This window comes from Melanotaenia boesemani, chromosome 9 (genome assembly GCF_017639745.1).
Source record: "Melanotaenia boesemani isolate fMelBoe1 chromosome 9, fMelBoe1.pri, whole genome shotgun sequence".
NCBI lineage: Eukaryota > Metazoa > Chordata > Actinopteri > Atheriniformes > Melanotaeniidae > Melanotaenia > Melanotaenia boesemani.
Genome location: NC_055690.1, coordinates 12,478,432 through 12,498,717, shown reverse-complemented (window position 1 = coordinate 12,498,717; position 20,286 = coordinate 12,478,432). Strand labels below are relative to the sequence as shown.

Sequence of the window (20,286 nt, the reverse complement as noted above, 5' to 3'; positions counted from 1 at the left end):
TTCCTGTAGTCTTGTGGTGCATTTAAAGAAAGTCGGAGTTTAGAGCTTCAAAAGATTAGGCAATGCAAGTTTATTTGTATATCACATTTCATGTACAAGGCATTCAAATTGCTCTACATAAAACACAAAAAAGCAAGGTTTCAGACAATAAATTAAAAACAAACTAAAAAAAATACAAAATTCTTCAATAAAGTCAGAAAAAGCTAAAACAGAAGAAGGTCAAATACAAAAAATAAAAGTTATAGTGTGAGGAATTAACAGTTGTTTTGATAAAAGGCAGCAGAAAATTTAAAAAAGTTTTTATTTTTTTCACTAGACCTGCAGTTTTCTGGGTGTTTGTTCCACATGTGCAGAGCATACAACCTGAACCCTGCCTTTTTGTGTTTTGTTCTGATTCTGGGAACAGAAAGTAGACGTAACCCTGATGACCTTATGGATCACAATGATGGTTGGTTGGTTGGTTGGTTGGTGGTTCATAACAACCAGAAGATACTGAATGTACAGTATTTTGGCTTCTGACCATTTAGTGCTTCCGTTGCAAATTAACAGCATGATTTTGAAATAAATTCTTTGACAAATGAGATCATTTGTAATATGCAAAAGTGCATACTGTACTGCATACTGTACTGTGTATATAAAAAATATAACTTATATTTTATCCTAAGATTATTGATAGACTTATATGACATACTCTTCTATAAGTAGGCCTACTTTAAGACATAAATCATGCTGTAAAATAAACACACAGAAACAAATGATGCGAAAATATAATTGCGAATAAAAAATCCTGTTACAAAAGTGGTTATTGCACAAATGATTTCACAATGTATAATGTCGATGAACATCAGTGTATAGCACAGAATAAATGATTCAATATTAAAGGTGGAAAGGATATGAAAAACAACTGCAGTTTTAAGACACGCTGAAGTTAAAGGATCTACCAGCAGCTTGAATGAAGAACCTGTAATCGCATTCCTTCATGCATCGTAGTTGTAGCAGTCTGTCCTTGAAAGATGGTCCCAAAAGTGCACAGCTTGTTTAATTTATATAAACATGAATGCCTTTGTGTGACTCCCCCCTATATTAATCTTATCTTGTTTGGTGATTTTGCTTTGCTTTCTTATTTTGACTCTCACTGTTAAATAATTTATTAACCATCTCTCGACAACTTATGAGACACACAACTCAGGCAGACATTGCATGTTTGTTGCAGTTTATTTAATATCTAACACTTTGTGTATATGTTATTTTGTTCCTCAAAACTGTAGTTTTGAAATCTGTAGTTAGAATAGTGCATTTTTACCCTATTGGCAGAAGCTACAATTAGAGAAATATAAACAAACATAAATAAGAATAAAACACACGTATTAAACAGCTGACATTGTCTCAATGGGTCATCGGAAGATGCAGGGAGATTATATATTTATTTATCGCTCCAATTTTTACTCTGCAAGAAAGGTACTCATTCATCAAGTCCAGCAGGTGGAGCCCTGGATAGTTATGTTTGACACAACAGATTGCAAATGGTATGCCAAAGCTTCTCAAAGCAAAATCTGACTGCATATAATATAACACTCTTTACCAAAGATAGATAGACAGACAGACAGACAGACAGACAGACAGACAGACAGACAGACAGATAGATAGATAGATAGATAGATAGATAGATAGATAGATAGATAGATAGATAGATAATATTATATAATAGATAATTGGATGGATACTTGTTTTTCTATTTTCATTTTCCTGTAAAATATTTATAAGTAAACAACAACAACAAAACAAATAAATAAAACCAAACGATTAGCATTTTCTGGTGATATCTACAGTTGAAGATTGCAATACTGAACCTGATAGTCAATAGTGCGTGAAGCAAAAAGTAGCTCTTGCTTCTCTTCAGAACACATACTGATGACTTGGACGAACCGCTCACAGACACGTCAACCAAGGTCCTCCTTAAAGTAATATAAATGTAGGTACACGTATTCAGTTCATTTATACACAACCAAATAGCAACAACGTCCCAGATCTGAATAAAATTAGAACACTCTGGGAAATATATAAATCTTGGAATCTCTATCTTGGAATTTGGGATTCATCGTAGGTTGTTCTAATACGCATGCGCACAACGCCTGTGAGCGATGGCGAAATTCCTGCCTTTTATTCGAGGAACAGGGTTGGATGGAAAGTTATCTCGATAAAACTAGCAACTAGGCTAGCATTATCGATAGTGATATCGTCACCGTTGCTCGCTAGTTACTTTGAACTGTCTAAGGCGCAGTTAATACAAGATATCGCCGTTCATACTACGAGAAAAGCTCATCATCTTGCTAACTATTAGCTAGGTAGCATTAGATAGCTAACGCTAGCATGTCACATTTTGCCTTTTCTTGTGTTTATCCAGGTAGCTAGCGAGTTATCTCTCTCAGGTGTTGTGGAAAGTAGCTGGCCACCGTAGCTTGGTGACATTAAGCATTCCGAGAAGAGCTGCATAGAAATCATCACTGTGCATCGGCGTGTCAGTCAAGACTGCTGCTGCTGTGCCAACTGAGTGAGTAACGTCAGCTGTACCATTCGTAATAACTCGTTTGTGTTGGGATTGTCTGTGGTGTATTAACCGTGTCTCTTAAGGGAACTGGAAATCATCTGTAAAGGTTATTATATGTCAGCAATGCTGACTAAAGGCTTATGTTGCTGTTAGATAACAAACAGCTATGACATAACGCTAATCACACACCTGTAGCAGAGTAAACAATTCTGTTAGGTTAGGTGCAAGGTAGCTAACGTTATAAACGCAGCCATGAAATAAGAAGCACTATTCCTAGACATAAACTTAAGTAACTTCGTTTGGCATGTATGCAGAATAGATCTTTAAAACTCAATGCCAAGTAAGCCAAAGATAAGTTTAGCTAAGTGGGCAACAATAAACCTCACTCAGATGCATCCACAAAAGGGATGCTAGCTAGTATGGCATTTAAACCATTTCTCCAGGTGATTTTCTGTAGATTTCTACTTTAAAACTAAGTTCTAAACAGAATAGATGTTGGTTTTTAAATGCTGAAAACAAATTATAGGCTTTTCTAAAACATGATACACCTTAGGCCATGTTCCTTAATATTTCCAGTTGGCCCCTGTCTAATTCAGAATAATGTGATTGAAATGAAAAGCTGTGTGCAGAATAATCTTTATCTCCTCAGTTCAAAGTGTCAACCGGAACTATAAGTGTAACCGAAAAACAGCTGTTGCACCCCCATGCACTGCTCTCTTAGCCACAAGCAAATATGAGCTACAGACAGGGCAACAACAGATGTCACCACAATTTAGCAAGAGAAGTTCTGTTTATTGTGTTCAGCAACAGGAAAAACTGCACTCTGGCTTTGGTGTCATGCAACCACAACAGGAATGCAGTGTTTGAGTCAGCTGGTGTTTTTCCACTGGCTTTTAATGGTGGGTAGTGGTTATTCCTGATTTAAACTTTTATAGCCACCTACTTTTTTTTTTTTTTTTTTGCATCAGAGCATAAAGGCAAATGGAAAGTACCTACATCATAAGTTAGTATGCGCAACATGCTAATCATTGAAGTATTTGATAACCAGAGTACACAAACACTTCATAATTAATCACTCACCTAAATGAAGTGATAGATAAGTTGAAAAATAAATAATGAACTTCAATGTTCTTTCATATGGGAGACCTGAAAAACAGCTTTGCCTCACCAAATGTGGAAAAGATGTGTGGTCAAGGGGAAAAGGGACTTTATTACTTGCCATTTTACTGGTTTATACACAGCTGTTGTTTGTGTGTGTTCTCTGCACATATTGTTTTTTACATGAACAAATTGATAGTGGAAGATTTGTAGAGCAATAGGCCAGCTGATTGCAGTGACTGGTTTGGTGGTCGTGGGTGGGGGGGTGTCCAGGTAGTTTGCCATTAATCTTAATTATGCTATTAATACGGGGCTAATCTCATGTCAGTCCTGCACTATAGCAATGGTTCCTGCAAATCTAGTTCATTGGCCATTAGACTGTAAACTGACTTTGTTGTTTAAGCATAAGGAGAGGAGGGGCTAAAGCAAACAGATAAGCCAGATCACTGTGAGCTTTAGAGATGCATGCGCTAGAGTGTAATTAGGTTCAAGGACATGTTACACTTCTATCTTGGTGGTGTTTTTCTTTTTCTTTTTTTTTCTTTTTTCCTAATTATATGTATTTTCTTAGCTATATTATCAAAACAATTTAGTCTTAAGTATTATTTTCTATTTAGGCTTTGATTTGACACTGTTTTTTTTTTTTTTTTTTGTTAATTTGTAGAATACACATTGGTATGACTCCATTTTCTGCTTTTGCACTTAGGTTTGTCATATAAAAGGTGAGCAGTCATTGGACAGCCCTGTGTACTTGCCTTTGGTTTAAAAGGAGGAGATGGTTTGGAAAACTGTCTTTAAATGAGGAGGTAGACAGTTTTCCATGTGGTAATTTATTTCAGATTTTTGCATCTCAAGTGGTCTGTGAAAGTCTTTATATGAACAGGATACGATGCTCATGCTCGGTTCATCACTCATAACTTGTCACTTTGCAGTTATGCTGCACAGAACATTTAGTCATTGTACTTAAGTCTCACTTTGTTGAATCAAGTTTCTTTCAATGTGATCACTAGGCAATGATCAAATAAAAAATAAAAAACATCAGTTTGGCTTTTTGGCACTGCTTTTTGTGCATTTAGCAGTTGGGAAAAAGTAATGGAATATCCAACTCTTGGAGGAAAGAGGTTATACAGAATAATTAGTGACCAGTTTTTAGTATGACTGATTCATTGTTGCATTACTTCAATGAAAACTGATGCAAATGCTAAGAAAGATACTTTCCTACTTTTTCTTTAAACTGTTTGATACTATTGGGCTGCCTTAGGCTAACTTCTTCTTGTGTGTGTCTTGGATCATAATTTGCCATTTAATTTAGATTAGAAAGACCTTTATTCATCCCTCACTGGGGAAATTTGGTCTGCATATATTATACACACAGTATACACAGAACCAAAATAGAAAGCACACAATCATATATATACACAAACCAAAGAAAATAGTGCAAAGGAGAAATGCTGTAGAAGTATGAGGGGAAAGAAACAGTATTAGGATTAATAGACAATATAGATAACACAAATTGCATGTTGGAAAAATTGATTATGATGCACATAAAATTCTCTCTGTATGTTTACCTCTATGTCTTGAATTTAGCGATTATCTAAATCTAGATCGAATTCCTTGTATTCTAGAGGGGACTTTTAAAATGAATTTTCACCTTGTATATGGCTTTCTTTTCTATTGTTTTACCAGCTGTCTTAGATTTAAAAATGGGTCTACACAATTTCGCAACTTGAAAATCCAAATATTACCATGTTTGTTTGGTTCAGCATTTGTCATTCTATCATATTTGTTTTCATTCCAAACAACAATGCTTTCAGCTTTGAACTGTTAAATATGAACCATTTTTATTAATCAGCACAAACCATAGATTATATTCAGAAATGGCGATAGGGAGGCGTGACAGCAGCTGGTGCTGCACATTTTGTGATTGGCACCAGATTTTCAGTTTGGAGCCAGGACTTTGCAGTACAGCTAAACAGTGGGTGAGGGCTGTTGTCTTAAACAATCTAAAACATCATCCTCTTGCTTACTGGATCTACAGACACACATGGCAGCACCAATCCAGTGATTTTAGGGCAACGACTTCAAGTTCACTAGATAATGAACATCAGCCTCAAGCATTTATCTATACCTCTATAAAGAGACGAGGATGCATGACTTTTTTTGTTTAGTTTAGGTATAGGATTGTGTCATCTAGCAGCTTTGGTTTGAGTTCATGAGATGCCATATTATATACTGGTATCTAGTTCTTAATGCATCGGTATGGTATGTCACATAACAAGAACATTTACATTCCATACATTCGTTTTTTGGTATATCCATGACATTTTTTTAAACAATATGGCCAGAAAATGTTATTATTCAGTATTTTACATTTGTTATGTTATATTATTCAACATAACTGGAAAAGAGCCAATTTGAAAATATATTGAATTTAATCTTAAAGTTGAGTTAATAGTGAGTGGTAATTTTAATTTACTGCACTGCACCATTGTCTTTAGTACACTTAGTTGAGGACACATGTAAATATGCAATCTGGGAAAGAGATTGTGCATCACGGACACATGTGCGTAAATGGTGTTATCAGCTCAGGCTGAATAACTGTCAAGACAATGACGTCACAAACCTTTGTGATATACTGTGTGGTCTCCCATTTATCGTTGTCTATTGCAGCAGTACCTCTTCAGTGGTGTGAATGAGGGAGACATGGCAGACCGCACGCCACCTCTGGAGTCTGGCCAGCTTCTCAGCCCTGAACTCCCAATCCTGGCCTCACCACCACCCTCAGCCATGGTCAATGGGGATGGTCCCCAGCAGGTACACACAGACCCCTGTTCACTCTTTTACACACATGCTGCAGTATGTTATGCACAAACTTATTTCTAGCTATATGGTTTGTAATTACAGCTGAAGGCAGTCAGAAATGGCGTTCACTACTTTTGTCTTTAATCAGTTTGCCTTAAGTGTGCTGGTGCTGAGTAGTTTTATCATGTTAAGAATAAAACCACAAATGTAATTTTTTCTCTTTCTTCTTTTGTTCATTTTGGAAATATTTACCCTGTTATGTATAATGCTGGATTTCTGTGCAGCTCTATGGACATTAATGCTTTTCTGCACACTGGACTTAGTGAAATTCAACATTTTAGCTGGGACACTTAAAGCTTGAGTGCTAGCTTAAGTATTATCACTGGAAACACCAAGATGGTGTTTTTAGTTTGATCAGAGTAACAGGGAAACAATAAAATGGTATTTGGCCATTTGTGTAATTGAGCTGGGACTTGTGTTGCAGGTGTTAAGGCATTCAAAAGTGTCTGAGCCCCTGCATATAGTTGTTTACTGCTTTAAAGATGGCGACATGATGTATTAATTTATTTTCTTACATGTATTTAATAATGACCTATCCTCTTGTAAAACATTAGTGGGTTTTTTCAGGCTTTTTTCGGATACTAAACACACTGAGCAGATATTGCTCTTACTCAAATAAGTATTGAAACATTTCAAATGGATTTAGTGTTCCTTTCATTGGTTGCTCATGAAACACAACAGGTGCAGTGTTAGTTATGAACCTGATCTCTCTCGGTTTTGATAGTTTTGCCTTACATGTACAGGATATGGGTTGATATCTACCATCATGCATTGTCAGTATGAGAGTGAGATTGAACAACCCCGACAAGACTGGCTGATTTCCTCGTCATTTGGAGGGGTTAGCAGTTTGATTTGCTTAAGTTTCGCCTGACTTCCAGATAGCATCAAACTGACACTGATATCTTTTCAGCCATTTCCTCAGTCTTATGTTCTACGTCCTGATAATGCTTGCTGATATTAGCACTGCCACATAAACTCGCCTGTCCACCCATCTCTGCTATTTTCCACAGTGGAAAAACCCTCTTCTGAATCAGGCTTTGTTCATGTACAGATCAAATTTTACTTGTTTTGTTCACTGCAAGGGGGGGTTGTTTTCTCATGGAATTCAGTTACCTTACCACCTCTCCCGAAGGTTCCCTGATTACCTGAACATGCCCCCTGTGACTGTTTACACTATTTTATGAATGCTAAAGGAATAAAATGCTGCTGTTGCTTTCCAGCTTACATCATTACCAGTCTGCTGCTCAGACCAATTTGAGACACAGCATTTTCATGAAAGCTGAAATTAAGGTTTTTTTTTTTTTGTTTGTTTTTTTTTTTGAGTGATTTTTTTTTTATAATTTTTTTTTTATATTTAATCTGGCACATCACAACCATGATACATTGTCTTTGATTTTAGTTATTTAGCCAATATTTGATATATCATGTTTACAGATGTATGCATTTCATAGATTTACTTCCACATTGGTGTGAAATTGATCAACAACTACTTTAGATATGGAGTCCTCTTTTCTAACTTCTTGAGGATAAGGATAATTCATTTTAGTTGCTAATTTAAGGTCTTTAATTTGACATTAAAAAATTATGTTTTTTTAATAATAAAAAAGAATAATAAAAAACATTAGGGAAACATATTTAATTATAAAATATGAAGCACCCGACACTTGAAGAGATTAATTCAAGTTAATAATAAAATTAATAATCAAATTAATAATAGTGAACAAGTGAAAGTGATCTTTTTGGCAATATCCTTTAATTCTATTAAAACTATGTCAGAGCTACTTGATATGCTTGGTGTAATTTTGTTTATATCCATTTTTATTAATACTGCATAGGTGTTTGCCCTTGGAAATAGGATAAAATGTTATTTGAATAGGGTTTGCGTGTAGTTTGTTTTTGTTAGCAGCAGTTTGCATGTGGTTGATTTTTTTTTCCTGCAGGTAATGTTGGAATAGATACTAAAGGCAACGTAAAGTATACAGCAGTCTGTTTTAATGTTTGTTTTAAAGGCAGGTTATGGTGATTAACACATCTTGGTTTTGACTTCTGTATTGATTAATTACCCCATAGGCATCAATTTACTTTCACATAGCAATTTACAGTGTTTTTTTTTTTTTTTTTCTTTTTAAATTGTATTAACCTTTAAGCTTTGTTCATGTTTTCATATAGCGTTTTCTTGGATTAAAAGTTTTTTAGTACCTTGTGCAGCGCACATATGGTTAAAGAGATTGAATGTAACTGATTTTTGTGTCTGACCCTTGACCAGCTGAAATTGACTAGGGAAGAAAAAAAGGACTGCCATGTTGTATTGTTTGATGCTGGGACTTTGAAGCGGTGTTGTTTGACCGATACTGTGAATGAAAGTAGATTGTGTGTTCTGTGTCTGATAAGGTGCGTAAATATCATGACAGCTTCAGAGTGAGGAGCAGGGACTACTGGAGGGGTCTGGGCCCTGACAGAATGAGGCAGGATTGTGGTGACAGTGAGGAGGATTCATGGCGATGGCTGACCCCTCTGTTTCTGACCTTTTTAGTTAGAGAAGCAGCAAGGATACTTCATTCTTTGTTCTTAGATTTTTTTTTTTTTTTTTTTTTTGGCTTGGTATTAACGCTCTATTGGACCAATTATTCTGAGTCAGAGAGGAAGCTGTTGTCTTGGGGTCATTACCTGAGATGATTCCTTTTAAGAGATGACTTTGGCTTCAGTATGATTCACTGCTTCCTTCCACTTAAGCTTCCCTCCTCCCTTTGCTTTTTCCTGCTCTTTCTGTTTGGTTTGTAGCTAAATTGGTAACAGATGAATCGGTCTGTTTCTGTCAATGTTTAAGCCTCGCTAATGGCCTATGCGCTCAACTGTTGGCTGTGCTAATAGATATGTATATTTTCTCCCACTTTGGTCATTACTTTGTTTTTTATAAACAGTTTTTTTTATATATATAGTTATACGGGTATTTTAATGTTCCTCAGTTTTGATGGATTTTAGGTCTTTGTTAATAACCTGAGATTTTAAGGGATTAGTGTTGCTTCTTGGTGCAGACTTCTTGTTTCAAATAAATATCAACCTTTTGGGAAATCTATATAGTTACAATGGGTGAGTAGGTATTATGTTTTTTAAGAGTGTTGTATTTTAGATGTGCATATTCATACATATTCATGTTGGTTTTACATGCTTCTTTTTTTTAAGATATGAGGAGATATCTAGAGCTCAGAAACCCGGTGTTTGTCCAGTTGTTTGTAAAAAAGACTGCAGCATATTGTTACTTCGCAAACTGTGCAGTGAACACAGAGCTATGAATGTGTGGTCTGCTTGTGGCTATGTGTATTGTGTGGGCTAATATTACTGTGGGATGGAGAGACTTGACTCCTAATTCAGCTGTGTTTAGTACTGGCCTTGTATGCTATTGCCAGACAGAAGAGACAGGGCCTTGGATAAGTTCCCCTCACAACTTGCCAGAGGGCTCAAGATGTTGTGACAAAAATGCAACCCACTCTTCTCGTCTCTTCATCGGCCACTGAATCATCTGTGAAGACGGGGGTGAGCCCACTATTTGTCAACTACTGTGAGGAGGCAGACAGTATGTGACTCAGCAGTGTTTAAGGCACTTTATTCTAAGCAAGTAAAAACAAACCGTATCAGTTAGGATTTTCTGGGGCAAAAACCACTTAGGCTCTATGCCTAAGTCTTATAATGGTGGTGAAGCTCCCACTGTTTGTCTTGGGGGTATATGCTATGTGTGTATAAATGCATGTTCCTGCGTGCAACTGTAATTTCTTTCTCTTTTTTTTTTTCTTCTCCCGTTATGCAGTTTCTTTTTGTTTTAATATGGAAGAATTGATTTTTCATGTAAAACACTTTGTGTTGCCCAACCATGAAAAGTGCTTTATAAATAAAGTTTGATTTGATTTGAAGGTTACCAGGACAGACATGAACTTCTCCACTAGCTCACTCACCTCACTAAGACCACATCCACACAGAGATGAAACAATTTTGTTTTTAAAAGTAAATTTTTGTTCCGACGAAAGCTTTTCCAATAAGGTGGGGATCCACACAATTCCAGTGAAAATGCTGTTGTCAGTGCCAGGCCTATAAGTGGCGCTGCAACACTCACAGAAATACACCAAAACTGAAAAGAAGACATGAAGCATATGCAGATGCAAACCACCAGCAAAGAAGAATAGGGAGGTCTGTGCTAGTGTGGTTCTGGTTTTAGCCCCAGCTTCGTTCTTGAGTCTCAGAACCTGTGTGCACGGATGGCTAAGCTTCGTGAAAACAGACCAAGTTACGTGCGTAACTGACGCAGGACACGGGCATAACTGTCCGTCTGTCTGTGTATCTGTCTTGTGCGTTGAGCATAAATGGGCCTTTAAAGGCAAACCTCAGTTCCTGCATCTGTTTGACTGAAGGCCAATAAAATGAATACTGCTATCCTCAACAGTACATAGACATCCCCTAGTAATTGTAATTCTGCAGACTGAACACACTGACTACACACTTCGACTGCACATGCACCTGGATCAGTTCCTGCTTGGAAAAAGTGCATACCAAACTACAAAGATCGTGAGCAGAAGGATGCTTGTTTTGAGGAGAGACTGGTGGGGAAGTATCACTATCCACACCTCTATATTGACTGTAGACTTATTACATTTGGCCTTGGTGTTGCTGAAATTTAGTGTGTGTTGGCTTGACTGGGACTATACTGAATTCTTGAGAGAAAAATGTGTATTAGTTTGTAAGACTTTTAAAGTTGCACTGCTGGCTGCAGTGGTTAATTTAAAGGGGTAATATCAACCCTAGGAGACTATTGTAAGCAGTAGCTAGTCTGTTACGAGACAACAGAAAGCTTATAACCAGTGGAAGGGATTCACAAATGGGAGAGTGTGTGTGGTTAGGTAAGAATATCAATACATCACTAGATGTTCACATACCATGTATTCTTTGGCTGCTGCAGAAGTAGGGCTGTGTTTAAAAATCGATTTATCGAATTTAATCGGTTCAAAGGAAAACGTACAATATCGATTCATAAAATTTGAGCTGTGTACTGTCAGTCTCGCTCATCTACTGTTCTTAAAAAATAGCTTTACGTATCAAATAGAAACATGAAAACTACTTAACAACGTTCATAGTTTGTAGGAAATACTTATGACTCAGATTTCAGTTAACACAATTTCTATGATTCACTTTTTGCCTTCATGTTTTGTGGTTCTGATATTTACATTTTCTGTGGGACTTATTCACAAGTCCCCCACCTCCATTTTTTTCTATCCACTGTGCTCTTATGCAGCGTTTCTAGGAGATACTGGAGGGTGGTGGATCATCAAATTGCTTTGAATCATCATTGCACACGCAAGTGTGATCCATCAGCTGCAGGGAGACTGCGTTAGTTCCTGGCTAGTTCCGACCCTGGCAGGATTTTCCCTGTGTCATTTGGCTCCTGTTTCCTGTCCACCCAGCTGCTATGCCGCATCAACACACAGTAAACAATTAAGAGGAACAAATACTGAGAAACCCGAACTCTGAGTCATCAGTGGCAGAGAAACGTCATGAGCACAGTGCAAGCTCATTCTCTTGGGTAATAAAACACAGCAGTGGCCACCTGTGTGACATTTTGTGTTAACTGATCCTCACTTTTTTTTTTTTTTTTTGCATAAATTTATATCTGAATGCCAGGCTTTACAGTGGTGAGGACAAGGTTTATCCCTGCACTTCTGGACATGAAGTTCTCTAAATTTGTATCACATATTTCCCATATATGTGTTTGTTTTGTTTGTTATTCTCTACATATTCTACATATTTTCAATACAAAGTACAGCTTGGTTTACATTGGTTTCCCATTGTAGATTGCAGCAAATAACTGATACTGATGTGCTTTTGTACCACCTCAGTTAGGGTAACTAATGAATACATTAACACAGATTTAGAGATTGATCTTTATTACTCAGCAAACCAGAGTAGTATTCATTTGTAACATTACTCTACATAAATATTCCATCTGACCTTATGGTCTCTTGCAGTCAAATTCAGTGCGATGACAACCCTTACCCCCCATACTTCTCACTTTTGCATTGATAACTTAGTAAAATGCCACAAACACATGCTGCAATGGTTATTAGGAGATCATGCTCACATCGTGGGAATATATTTTGCCGTGGAAAATTAAACCAACTGAAAAGCCCAGTAAAACTAAACTTAAAACATGTCCAGATGCTGTGCCACTTTGATAAAATCATGATTGTATGACCTCTCTGCAGTAAATTTAGCTATGCTTCTATGTGCCATTATCTCCCACAGAGGAAGTTAAAACCAGCGGAATACCGTGTTCGTTTGCTTACACAGTCCACAGCATTGCAGTCGGACATCCAGTACCAGTCACAAGTTTTGACGTGCTACCATTAATTTCAGTGGGTAAATGTTTCCGATCTTTTTGACTGGTGGTGTACTTGAGTTAGTTAATTCCTCTCCTGTGCATGTAAAATGGTACAAGGATGGTGGTTTAATTAAATGGTCATGTCGAGTTATATTCGTAGTTTGACTTGACGGCAAATGTAAATCTGAGTGTTCTAGCAGAGCTGTATTGTGGGAGAAAAACTTAGTGCTTTGACAACTCTCCTCAGTAAAAAGTAGCAATAACTTGTTTAAAATGTAACTTAATTTGTCGAGAAAAAATTCTAGCCGCAAAGTTGGAAGCAGCCACTGAATCAGCAGCTTACAGGGTTTAGAGCGGAGCTTAAAATAACAGAAACAAAAAATAAAGTTATATCAGTATAAGTAATGTTCACTCATTTTATATATCATTTTGTAAAGATACCATAAAAAATTAAATAGCAAAAATATCACCTGCTCTTGAGACGCCTTCAAATCAGATTTCACCACAGTTGTGCGGTGGGCACTGATGTTTTATCTCTGCAAAGAAGTTTAAAGTTAGCATATAAAAACTGCATGCTTGTTGGAACACATTTTAAATAAGATTAAATCTGGTAAGAAGCTAAATTTAGCTTTTTGCTCTACCAATAACTACATTAGTTAAAAAAAGAGAAAATAAATGGAGAAAACTCATTATTTAGTGGTTTCTCAGCTTAATGAGTGAATTTGGTTTATTTAATGAAAACGGTATTAAACGTCTTATTAGCTTCTGTGCTGGGTAAACTATGTGGTTTCGCTCTGTTATTTTTTTCCATAAATTAATTTTTAAAAAATGTTTTTAGTTTTTAAGCCTATTAAACACAGATTCAAATGATTACTGCATGTATCTATTCTTGTATAATAGCTTCAGTCCACATGTTTTTGCATTCAACACAGTAAAGCAAACTGTCGTTTCATTTTCTGCAGCATTTATTTATTTATTTTTTGCTTAGCAGTATTGTGATGCATCTGTTAACATGACACATGCTGATCAAGTGATCAGTACTGTCGCTTTAAGGAACAATCCATTTAGACTAAATGAGGACAGATGTTGAAGGCATTGAGCGCTTGCAAGCTGTGTGTACTGTGTCACTCTACAAATAGTGTCTGTTTTGACTGAGCATAATGCTTTGTGATCTTTGAGGACTGTAGCAAACTCAAACCTGCAATTGTCACCAACGCAATTGAACTTCCACTACCTCATCTCATGATTGGTCGGTGCATTAAGAGGATGTATGTCATGTTGGTCTGTGAATGGGAGAGAGAGAGCCAGAGAGTGTGTGAGGAGGAGGGAGTGAAGGGAGAGAGAGGGAGACAGAGGGACTGTAGCGTAGTCGTATATGTCAGCCTCAGAAGCTGCGTGGGTCGCTCAGTTCTCTCACGCCATTGTTGTTGTTGTGAAAAAGACTGAACAAAGGACTCCCCACGCTATGGACCCCTTATACCTTTGCCGGCTCAGCAGCGCTATGATCACACCCTGATGGAATGCTATTGAAATTAACCATATTAAGGAGCACAGCAGGCGTTAACTGAGCTGGCACACAGTCAGTGACAGAGGCAACAAGGAAAGAGAATAGCAATCTAAGGCAGCATTTAAAGTAATTTTTAATTTTTGCTGCTGTTTTCATGGGCTCATCTGCCTCCTCTTCCGAAGAGTGGCCACTGCTGATAAGGTTTCAATCCCTTCTGTGAAGGTTTGGCGCGGACGTCGCTGTGGCTTATTTGTTGAAAGGGTTGCTGTGGATACTGACGGCAGGGAGGCTGCACTAGAGCCAGAGGCAAGAGTGAACAAGTCGCCTGCTGCAGAGTGCGCCGCTATTGGAGCAGATGCGGCTGAACCAGGCTAAGCAATGAGATTCACGCCACACTTTCTGTGAAGACTATTTTCAGAGCAAAAGACCAAGCCCAGTACTGCTGTTTTTCTTGCATCTGGTCAGTCTGTTGCTGGACTTAATGCAGGAGTTGATGGAAGTCGAGGGTGTAAAAGACCAGTTCGACCAGATGTGTTAGCATCGCAGGTCATGTGATTTCTCATGAGGGTTGGGTGAAGTGGTAAAGGGTCTAGTAGACCCTGGAGCATCTTTTCCTGTCTGTGACTGCATGAATAGTGACACTTGAATGAGAAAAAGCAATGCGGGCAACAGTAAGTAGCATATTTTGCGAGCAAAATTCCCTTCCTTTAATTTTTATAATTAACGTGTACATTTCAAAGTAAATTCTGATGTAAAATTTAATGGAAAAATCAGAAAAATCATCCTGTTTGTTTTTGCTTCGCATCAAAGGGAGAGAACACCGAACATACACATGTACCTGAGTGAAGTACCCAGACTTTGATTTAATTCGACTCCCTTGCCCCTCCCACCACCACCATCATACTACACACACCGCTGACGTTGCTTGTGTGGGTTTGTATGATCTTATGACACTCTATGTGTGGCAGTCAAAGGGCTCTTTCCTGTCCCTGCTGAGCACATGAATGGGAGCATTGTCAGAGATGGAGGTGCTGATGATTTCAGTGTTTGAAGACAGCCATAGCCAAAGCCCTTTGCCAGAAGAGAGTAGATTCTATGACAGCGACTTCCACAAGAGTGAGGTACCTAGCGCCCACACACAGTGCCAGGCAACAAAAACCTTGTTATGCATGTTTTTTTTTTTTACTTTAAAAGGATAAGTTAAGGGAATGATGGATTTTGATTGAGTTTGGAAAGTGGAGTCTGAGTTTGTTTTAACATATTCAGATTTGCCAAATAAATTATAGGGTAACTGTTTATTTTGTGGGAAGCATGTAATTCTTTTTTTTTTTTTATACAGAATTGTATTGGAAAACTATAATAACTTGAAAGGTTTATTGAAAGAAAGAGCATATTTTCCATAGGGTTTTGTTCTTTTTCAGTCCATATTGAAGTCTTTTATAATGACTGAAGCAGCATGACTCATTGAGAACATGGCAGTGTGTACCTGATATTTCATCTGGAACTAAGTCCCTTTGCTGTGTGTATTGAGAAAAACAGTTTTGGTCTCGTCTGACTATTTTAATTTTTGTTTGTTTTTCTTTTTTCCTCATCGAAATTGTAATTTTTGTTTTTTCTGGAAATAGGTTGTGTTTATCTGATATATACAAGAGGGAAAGATGCAACTGTTCCACCAATTTAAACTTCAATAATCACAAGTAGATTTTATTTATTCAGGTTCATTTATTTTTGAAGAAATACAAGCCCACAACAAGTGTTTGTCTGTTTGCCAACTTGCTCTAGTTACTGAAATTAGAAAGCCTGTAGTTTTGTTTTTTGTCAGTAACATTTGGCCAAATCCAATGCCTCTATGTTTCTTCACAGGTAATCCTGGTGCAGGTAAACCCAGGTGAGGCCTTCACTATTCGACGAGAGGATGGTCAGTTTCAGTGTATCACAGGTAAGAAAGCGACTCTGCTTCAAATTTTACATCTTGTAAATATCATTTGTGTAGGTGCTGGTGAAATCTAGTGGTTAGTATTGTAAATTTTAAAGACACTAAGTATTTGTCACCCCATCTAGTGACCTGGTCTGGTAAAGGTCTGTCTGATACAGACATTTGCGTTTTTACGTGCAGTCCCTCCAGAAAATGTTCCAGCAGAGCAGAGCAGGTGTGAAACTAGCAGCTGACTTGAAAGGCTAATGTGTAATTTTACAGATGTAAAGAAATTATTGAAAGGATGCTAATTACAAATATCAGTAACGTTAGCCCAGTTCACACAGTGGTTTGACCTTATTGGCAGAAACAAACAAAGGACCCCCCCCCCCCCCCCCCGTCCCTGTCAAACACAACAACAATAATGGTGTTTGTGACCAACTGTGTTGTGATGCTGCTCCAGACAGTCTTGGCTTGTGTACAGGTTTAGCACCAAAACGCACTGCTTTTATAACACAGTATTGCACTACAGTACCATCAACAGCGGGAGCAAGCAGATATGTCATTATCTGTGCACACGCTACGTCTCGATTTAGCTCTGGAGTGTTAATCTTTAATTATCGTAGCACCCCCCACAGCCTTGTAGTATGTACCACAGATATTTCGTGGGGATGGTGTAGCCTTTCTCCTAGTTTTCGCCACCATTTTCCCACCTGAACTGGCTTCGGCGCCGTGTGGACATAGCCTTAGTTAGTCAGAGCATTGTTTTATGATCCTGACTCTCTCTTACAGAGTGTTATGCCTGTGTGAGGTGTATCAATGGGAGATCTACCCCTTCCACCTTTGTACTTTCACAGAGAACACGATGTGCAAGAGAAGCACAACAGTCCTGTCTTAAAATGGAAAGTGTGAAAAGGGCTATTATAGCCACTGTGAGCAAAGCATAATTTCTATAGAGAAATGTTTACTCAGTCATCTCTATTAAAACGTCCTGTGCTGCAATACAATACAAGTTATTGTCCAAAACAAGATAAATTCTATTTTTGACAAAGTGTATTCATTTTGTGTTTCATTGACAATGTTAGGCCAGAATTCACTTTTTTAGGCCTCTGTGATGGTGTTATAGAAGTACATATTTGTTCCTCACAGAAGTGAGTAAATTTATGGCAGATGTAGTTGTTTTGGACTAGTTTCTTCAATACATTAATTGGTGACTACGTTAGAAAACAGTGTGTTTTAGTTTATGTAAGAATAATCTAAAAACAGGGCAATCATTTAGTTAGAAATATTAGCTCAAAATTTAGTTGTACTTTTTTCCCCACTAAAACCAGACGACAAGTTAGTCACATTTTATTAGTTAAACATCACTGAGACCCTCCTTTGAGTCTACAACCCCACATTTCCGATAAGGAAAGGACAAAGAATAATAATAGAAAATAGGCAAAGAGCAAATCCATCTGACTTGAAATGCTTGCAGAGTTATAAAAAAGTAATATGTGTTTTTTAATGACTTGATCCCAAAGTTTAAACTTGAAACATCCAAGGATAGCTGCACTGACTTCATAGACTTTATTGAACCCAAGGAGAATTTCCAAGCCCCTGGACTCCCATCAACAAGTAGGCAATACTGCACAGAACACACACAAAAAGATGGAACTGTGGTGCAGCTGCATGAAGCATTTTTAAAAAAAAAAAAGAATCTCTAATTTTTCTGCAGAATGTAATGAGAATGTGGATCATTGTGCCCTTTGGGAAAAGAAGGAAGATTTGACAAGTCCTGCAACTTATGCCTAAATAGGACTGTTATGTTTAAGCATTGCTCTTAAATTTTGTGCAGGTAATCTTAAAATGTTCTGTTAAGAGCACCAGTAGTAACAGTAAAACAGATAGTTTAGAGCCCTGGATTAAGGGCTCTTGAATATCTTTGCCCACTTTGTAATTCCTAGTAATCACTGGGACCTGGAGCCATTCAGCTGTTTTCACTGTGTGCTTTTAAAAAGGGAGGTTTTGTGGTTTTGGTTCTTTACGGAAAGTAGAGAAGGCTGTCAGTGTCACAAATGCATATCGTGGTGTGAGCAAATAAATGAGAATGCACCTACGTCATGGTTCTTTTTAGACACTTCCCCAGGGTGGTAAAACAGTCAACAAGACTGCTGCCACTAGTCACCCAAAAAACTGGGAGAATAACATGTAAATATTATCTTAAGTTAAAGGTTATCGGACTTGACAAGGATCCAAGGATCCTTGGAACCTAACAGTGGAATATGGACATTACCATCATCAATATTATTTCATGATATTTATATGCACCTCATTTTTATGGTGGGAACATTTATAAAGCAAATCCTGAATGCATGTAAAAGCTCAGCCAAGCTTAATAACAGGATTTGTCAGTTAAAATTAAGGTGACAAGGATCCTAATGGATATTCTGGTTGTACTTAAGAAATTTAACTACTTTTTTTCTTTTACCATGCTCATAATTTGTAAAAGAATGAAATTCTACTATATTACCCACAGCGGAGCTCATGTTATAGTATGTGAGCGTTGTTGTCCCTTTCTCCATTTATCTTAAGTTATTGGTAAATATTTGAACTTATTTAAACAAATAAAAAAAAAAAATCACATCATTTTCTCTGCAGATATCATTTACAGAATATAGCCATTAACTTTGAGGTTTTCTTGACCGTTAACTGTCAATCACTAAACGCTTCAAAAGGGGCGTTGTTGAAGATGTTTTTGTGTGTGTGTGTGTGTGTGTGTGAAATTGTCACAGAGTTATTACAATTACACAGAATCTGACAGAGTAGTGGTCAGAAAATTATTCATATAAATCCAAGTTTTCGAGCGTGGAATCCAGCTGTTCCTGTGAAGGGCAGTAATCTATTTTACTCTCTTTTCTCTCTATAATTAGCTAAAAAAAAAAAAAAAACACACAAACTCCAGATTAATCTGTTTGTAACTGGTGTCAGAACAACTTCACAGGTGTGGATAAACAGCCTGTAATCGTTAAGTGAATTGCCTTTTAGCCACTCAGTCGGTGTAACCCCAAGTACCATGAGGTCTCTGAGGGTGTCAAATCGCAATCCTCCATATAGAAAATGCTACATCTTGACAGAAAATGTTATGGTACTTTGAAATTTGACTACATTTCTTGTTTAGGTTTTTGGTGTTTGTGTTTCTGGTACTCTGGTTTTTGCTTTGATTCATGTTTTTTTCTCTTATAGGTACTCATGATGATTGTCATCATTGCTTTCCTGTAAAAATGGTAGAAGATTCTTTGTTGTGTTTCTGTACAGGTGTAGCAGTTGGTTGTCTGGTGTTAAGTTTATTTTTTCTACTGTCCTTTTAATTTTTGTTCACACTTTCTGTCCCTTCCAGTCAGGTCCAGCAATATTATGGAAATGCTGTTATTCAAGATAAATAAAGAATTTAAATAAAAATCAAGAAGAGCCTTATAACTTAAAGCTCCCCTTGGCAAAACAAATTTGCAGATCACAGCAGCCAGACCATCATTCTGCTTGCTACGATGCTGGACAGGACAAGTTAAAAAAAAAAAAAAAAAAGAAATTTAACTACACATCATTAAAGAGGCACTAATAAGTTAATGACTGAGCTTAAAAATTGAATATACATTAAAAAGGATTCACAAGCCTGCATGTGCATTGAGATGTTTCTTGTGCGCTGCGATAATTCTTGTGTCTGCAGTGGCCATTAAATGATCCATTCCCCATAAGCCTCCAGTTTGAGTCAACTGTGACGGTGTTCACTGTTAGTGGTTGTATAATTACTCTCCTGAAGACTCTAGTTAAAATTTGTGAACCTGTTCTTTAAAATGCATGAAAATCTGTCAGACAAAAGAATAAACTTATGAATCTAACATAATTTTCATTCCTTACATCCCTCTATTGCAAGAGCTGCTTTTGCTGTTGACTTTGAGAGCTGATAAATAAGCCAGTGATTTATTATAATGTGACATCAACATATTGCATAA

At 37.2% G+C, this 20,286-nt stretch overlaps 1 protein-coding gene across 3 annotated transcripts in view; it reads left to right on the top strand.

Moving 5' to 3' along the window:
* The first annotated feature begins 2,114 nt into the window (after positions 1 to 2,114).
* fndc3a (fibronectin type III domain containing 3A) overlaps positions 2,115 to 20,286 on the top strand; it is a 42,907-nt gene continuing 24,735 nt past the window's right edge. The window contains exons 1-3 of one of the 3 annotated variants that reach the window (XM_041994305.1): positions 2,115 to 2,551; positions 6,320 to 6,460; positions 16,243 to 16,318. In XM_041994305.1, coding sequence (XP_041850239.1) covers positions 6,350 to 6,460; positions 16,243 to 16,318 — 187 coding nt within the window. In that variant the 5' untranslated portion in view covers positions 2,115 to 2,551; positions 6,320 to 6,349. Of the gene's footprint in view, positions 2,552 to 6,316; positions 6,461 to 15,386; positions 15,501 to 16,242; positions 16,319 to 20,286 lie in introns of those variants that run through there. The other 2 variants (XM_041994304.1, XM_041994303.1) reach the window with 2 other exon arrangements.